General features: G+C 38.4%; 1 gene segment (V, D, J or C); it reads right to left on the minus strand.

Annotated features, from left to right (window-relative positions):
• Positions 1 to 4,337: 4,337 nt before the first annotated feature.
• LOC131906416 (immunoglobulin kappa variable 4-1-like) lies at positions 4,338 to 4,963 on the minus strand. The segment is given in 2 exon segments: positions 4,338 to 4,750; positions 4,915 to 4,963. Coding segments are annotated over 2 exon segments (462 nt in total).
• Between the last annotated feature and the right edge of the window lie 1,839 nt (positions 4,964 to 6,802).

Below are 6,802 nucleotides of genomic sequence, written 5' to 3' on the forward strand. Positions count from 1 at the left end.
TGCTGGGAAGGATGAAAAGAAAAGATAAATCTCATTCTCTGTTGGGGGAACTGTAAACCAGTCTAGTCACTCCAGAAATCTATGTAGAGAACCAAATAAAACTACAAAATAAATATGACAAAACTACTCCATTTCTTCCATATGCCCCAAAGACTCAATCAACAGCCTACTCCACAGATAGTCGCTCAGTCAGTCATGTTCATTGGAAACAACCTAAGAGTCCCAGAATGGATGAATGGATAATTAAAATGTTGCACATATACATTATGGAATATTATACAACTCTAAAGAAAATTTCATTTGAACATAATGGATGGAAATAGAAAAGATCTTATTGGATGAGGTAACTCAGAACCTGAGAGACAAACATCAGAAACCTCTATCTCCAAATCCACATTCAAATATATAACCTGGAGTAACTTCAGAAACCAGAAACATATAAAAGAAATCATTGTGGGGAAGAGAAGCAATAGATAAGGTAATGGAAGGGTAAAAGTGATCTGAAGTGGAAAATACGTGCTGTAATTAAATAGAGAGTGGGAGAAATATAGTAAAAGGAGATTGAAGAGTAAAGTAACTGTAGAAATGTCTGAAATGTGTAGGCAATCATATTATTAACTATTTAATTGAAAATTCCTATAGTACATATAATTTTGTATATGTGTAGACCATACACATACGTATATAATATTTTAATGAAGTTTCTCATTTATGCTGACAATGTTCTCCCCAAGAGCCATAGACTAGCAAAGAAAGAAAAAGGAAAAAAAGAAAAATATCAGCCATGAAACACTGTCTTTTGAGTTGTTGCTCAGGGTTGTTCAAGAGACTCCCAACACTTTTAGGCTATTGCTGTTGCCCTTTATCTCCACCCAGAGGCAGAAGAAGGTAAGTCCCTATTATACTTTGGACAGAAGATCCAGAGGACCCAAGCTGGATATGGCATGTATGCACACTCTCTGAAGACTAGCTTTAGGTAACATAGAAGCTTCCAAATCAGGAAAGCAACCAATAATCCTTCCCAGCTATGATGCCTATGAACCACAATAATGACAACCATGGCACAATAACCCTACAATTACAGTAATCATACACATATCCTGAGAGTAACCAATAGTTCTCTGACCCAACTTAAAGCCTGTTCAACAAGAAAAACATTGTCCCTGGTACTGGAAACCTATCCAACTATTTGGTGCTAGTGAAGCCACAGGTACTGGAGGAGAACCTACAACTATCATTTTACTAAGGCAGCACAATCACTACATTATTATTGTCTTTATACCCAAAGATCAGCACAGTTCTCACTCCTCATCAGGGAAACTACTCTTTGAAACATATGAAGATTATTTCAGAAAACCACAATAGATCAAAATGCAGACATGAGGAGTTTAGTGACGAGTGACACACCTAAAACACAACTCTTACACCTAAGGCCTAGGGATCATTTAGGAAGAGGAGTTGAAAAGATTGTATGAGTCAGAAAAACAGCAAGTTTTCTGTGAGGTTGTGTCTGCTATAAATGTCAGAAGCTACACACGTGAAGCCTCACCAACATGTCTATCTAAACATGAACTGAACAAGAATGACACCAATAGACATTAATGTGAAAAGGAGAAAGCTCAGGAGCCGTCAACCCTAACATAGAACTACAGGTAACTAAGGAATGCTGAGATTAGGAGAAATAGTCTTCCTCAAGGAAGAGTACACTAACTGGTTATCCAATATCAAATGGCTAACCCTGAAAATGTATGCATACAAGTCATATTATATGGATGGATTGGGATGTATTTATATATTATATTTAGAAATATATTTATATATGTATACAGATGAGTACATATATAACAATTCAAAGAGATCATGAATTTTAAAGAGACCAAGACAGGTATGTGGGAAGGGTTAGAGAAAATTGGATATACTCGTAAGGAATGTTTCTGATGCTGGTCTGGGAATAAAGGGGACCCCATTTAGGTTTTCTCTGTCTAAACATGAGAGGACCTTCTCACGCATCTCCAGGAGATCTCAGGCATGGGCTCCTGGGCAAATGAGCTGTTGCAACAATAGAAATTCATTAGTTGGTTAAAAAAAATACAAATCAGTGTCATGAGAAACTCGGAAATCTATACAGCCATCACCTTCCCCACTGAGCTCACTGCCAGAGAGATGCTGAACCTTTTAACTTAACCTGAATCAGACACGCCTCTGTTCTTTTTCTGCCACAGGAATTTTCCTAATAGCATCCATAGTCAAATGATCAGTGTTGAATGCTATTCTACAAAATACAAGTAGGAACTGATTGGAAGGCCATGATCTGTCCCTTCTGACTTCCTGACCATGTTCCATAACCACTGAAGGAGCTCTGAGCAAGGACAGGAGAAAACCAATAGCAATCTAAATGAACCTAATCTCATAGCTGAGCACCCTGCACTCATGGTTAAGACAGCAACATTTCAAGCTCCCAAAACAGACATTTCCTTTGATGTGTGTCAACAAAATGTTCAGATTGTTATCTTCTTCTAAGGTAAAGTACACTTTCCATCTCTCTTATAGTTCATGTTGGGGATTCTTATTCTCCTGTTCTACATATATTCCAAAATGAGTCCACTTGCATGTCCTTCCACTGGCTTTTTTTTTTTTATATTATAGTTCATTTCCGCAATGTGAAAAGCTGCCCATGTGAAATAAATACTTGGTTCCCAAATTATGGCTCCAAGGATTCAAAGTGAGTGGATCATGGGTGCTCTGACTCAATTACTAGATTTATCCATTGCTGTGTCATAATTAAATGGCATTATTGGGAGCTTTTGGAAAGTATGAAGTTAGTGCAAACTGAGGAACTAGAGGAATGCTTCTAGAGACTGTGTCGAGTTCCTGGCTTCCTCTTACCTCCCTTTGCTTCTCAGCTGCCATGAGGAAAGCATCTTTCCCCTCTCATGCCCTTCTGCCATGCTATTCAACCTCAAACTGGCATAGCTGTGTTTCTAGACACAACCACATTATGCAAGTTTGGACACATTAATTCCCAAGTACATATCTTTAAGGTATTTGGAGATCTCCAGCAATTTTGTGTAGTCTGTAACACACTTGTTCCCTGCTATTGTTGCTCAATAAGTTTCTTAATCAGAGCGCTGATGAGATTAGTCTGCTTATTCTTTACACAGGAGCACAAAAGATTGTTCTCTAAAAACACTAAATTCTAATAATCGATATGTGATGGAAAGACTGGAGAGCAGCACATGCTAACACAACATTACATCCAACATTAGAATGCAGAGAGGGTACTTGGTCTCCACAGTTAGAAAGCAGATGAGGGGTCTTCAGAGGGAGATGTGGCCCCAGAAACATGGGCAACAAATATCACATTTTCATTCTTTTGTGGGTCCTAAATATGTTGTGTTTTAAGTCTGTGTGTGCACATATATAAGTGTGTATGTATATGTATCTCTTTATGCATGCATGATCTTATATGTGCATGTTTGTGTGTATTTGTGTATGTGGATATGTGTGTGGTACATGTGTACAAATGTGTGTATGTACATATATATATATATATATATATATATATATATATATGTATGTCTCTGAAAAAAATACAAGACATTACATGGATAATGTAAAAATGTGTAACAGCAGGAAAGGGAAGGAGAAATGAGGAAGGTCAATGGATATGGTCAAAATGTATAGTATACTTGAAAGACACTGCTTTTATGGTGTTTGTATGCAATGAATATACATTAATAAAGAAAATTAATGTGAAGCAAGATTGCTCAGAGAGCAAAGACTCTTGCCACAAAGCTTTATGTCAGACCTGAGATTTACCCCCAGAACCCATATCACAAAAAAGAAAGACTCATGTCCAAGTTGTCCTCAGCCTGTACTTGTGCACCTACACACATATAAACATGCATGCTTGCATGCACAAAAAAATGTAATTAACTAAAATGTAATTTAAAATTAAAAGAATTTATAAAAATGGAAAGAAAAAACTTGAGAAATATTCAGCAGTAAAGAAGTAGAAAGTTCTCTAGAAGCTAAAAAGAAAAGAAACTTTCCTAGAGCAGCAAGCTGAAGTGATGTTTGCCTACATCATCACTTCAGCCAGTAGAGTCATATGTTGGACACCAGAACTCAAGAACCATAAAAATACAAATCTCTAATATTGAAGCAACAGAATTTGTGGTAATGTATTACAGAAGAACAGAAAGATAATACTGGGTTCTTTCCTGCATTTTTCCATATATACATTTTTCATACCGAAAGACATAAGAGACATTGAACCCATTATGTTTTACTTGGCTCAGCAAACTTTCACATCAGGACTTCAGGCACACTGGCTCTTAGGCAGTAGGGGGAAGTGTGCAGGTCCAGGGCTGTGTGTGGTGCAGGCAGCTGGTGAGACACTCAGAGGAGGTTTTTGTTGGAGGCTGACACACTGTGGGAGGATAACTGTGTTGCTGCATACAGTAGTAATCTGCCAGGTCTTCAGTCTGGACACTGCTGATGGTGAGAGTGTAATCTGTCCCAGACCCACTGCCTGTGAAGCGATCAGGGACCCCAGTGTCCCGAGTGGATGCCCAGTAGATCAGACGTTTAGGAGCTTGCCCTGGTTTCTGCTGGAACCAGGTTAAGTAATTCTTGCTATTGCTGCCAAAAAGACTCTGGCTGGACTTGCAGTTGATGGTGACCTTTTCTCCTGCTGACACAGCCAGAGAGGATGGAGACTGGGTCATCAAGATGTCCCCACAGATACCTGTAACCATGAAAAGACAATGAACATGCACAGAAACACAAACACAATTATGACAATTAATTTGTCATTTAATGCCCTTATAAGGTCATATTGTCAAAGTATTATTATGTAAGAAATATTATGCCCTGACCTTGAAATAATTATAATATTTTTTAATTTCTCACCAGACACCCAGAGCAGCAGGGACATGAGAACTTGAGTTTGTGACTCCATCTTGCTCCCCCTGCTGTATGATGCAGTTCTCACTGGAAAGCCCTGGTTTATAAATTCTGAGCAGCTGGGCTGGGCTGGAAGGGCTCATGCAAAGCAGTCAGCAAATACAAAAGCAAATGCCTAGGGAGTTTGTATGAGAGCAGCTGGTGTCAATAAACAGGCAAAAATACCATCACAGAGAGCATGAGCAATCACTGAAAGGGATCCATTTACAGCATTTCCAAGAAAAATCTACTAGGTGCTCTAATAACAGCTGTGGGTTAAAATCCAAGACATATTTAAATCAGGAATGTGAGGAATGCTATCTCAGATTGTCAGTCCTAGGGAAATCATAAGATATGCTCTCAAAAATTGCAACAACAAATTAGGAAACAGAGTAAGAAGACATGCAACAAAAGAAGGGAGAGAGATGGGGAAGGAGGGGTATTGGGTCAAAATTTGTTATCACCCATCTGCAAAGCCACTCTTACATTGAGGACAATGAACAGTGTCTCAGACATTTGGCCTCCAGTTTCAGGATAAGTATAGGACAGAGATGCAAAGAAAAACCCAGAAGTCACTCTGTGGAAATCATGGGGGTCATGAATTTAAGACTGGGATCAGAGAAGCTTTAATCTTGAAGCAAAGATAAACCCTGAAGAAACTAGCAAGTATCATCCCCACCACTTTGCTAACTGAAAGATGCCTCTAAATTTGGGGAAATGGAAGGGAAATAAAAGAAACCAAATGTATTATGGGACTTGGAAACAAGTGGTAAGAATAAAAATTGTGTCATCTCCTTAAAAAAAAAAAAAACCAAATTTCTCCAAGAAGTCATGGCTGTAGACAAACACTGCCAAGAGTGTTTATTCCAGAAATGCATATTCTATGGTAATTTAGAAATTAGCTATATTGAAATGAGTCAAGGTGGTCTTGCTGACATAGTGAACAGATAAAAACTTTGCCACAAGGGGGCATAGCCATCCCAAATCAAGCAATAATTTTACAAAGACCAATAGACCACAACATCATAGATTTTTGCCATCCAAAGGAAAAAATATTTGTGTATGGATGAAAATCAATAGCAATAACACAAATCAAAGAACCTTCCAATATTCAGAGTACTGAATTATGAAAATACATATAAGAAGTGCATTATAGACCCAGTACTCTGTGTAAAGTACAACAAACAAAAATAAATAAAATATCATGATAAGGAGTTGAGATTCACATCTGTAATCCCAGAACTGGGGAGAGAGTAGCAAGAGGACCATTAGATTAAAGCTAGCCTGGAGTACACAGCAAGTTCTAGGTAACTCTCTGTGATTTCCTGTTTTCATCAATCCTGTAGTGTCTGGAAGACACTGTTTCCTTGATGTCATCCATCCCTCTGACTATCAAAATCTTTCCCTCTCTTCTTCCACAGACATCCATGAGCCCTCAAAGAGAAGTTTGATGAAGACATTCCCTTTAGGACTGAATGTTCCAAAGTCTACCACTCTCTGTACCTTGTCTACTTGTGATTCTCTGTATTAGTTCCTATCTACTGCTACAAGAAGCTGCTTTGATGGAAGCTAAGCAGGACATTGACCTATGAGTATAACAGAATGTCATTAGGTCATTTCATTGCTGCATTCCCTTAGCAGAAATAATACCTAGATTTCCACTGGGCCCATGACCTATCTAGTCTCAGGTTCTTGATCACCAGAGCATTATCAGGCATGGGTTGTATCTCATGGAGTAAGCATTGAATCCAATTACATATAAGTTGGTTGCTTCCACAACCATTCTAGATCACAAGGTTTATGACTGGGTTGGTGGTCACCTCTCTCCTCTGGTAGCATGCAGATTATCTTTCAG

The sequence above is a fragment of the Peromyscus eremicus genome, chromosome 3 (genome assembly GCF_949786415.1).
Source record: "Peromyscus eremicus chromosome 3, PerEre_H2_v1, whole genome shotgun sequence".
Taxonomy (NCBI): Eukaryota; Metazoa; Chordata; class Mammalia; order Rodentia; family Cricetidae; genus Peromyscus; species Peromyscus eremicus.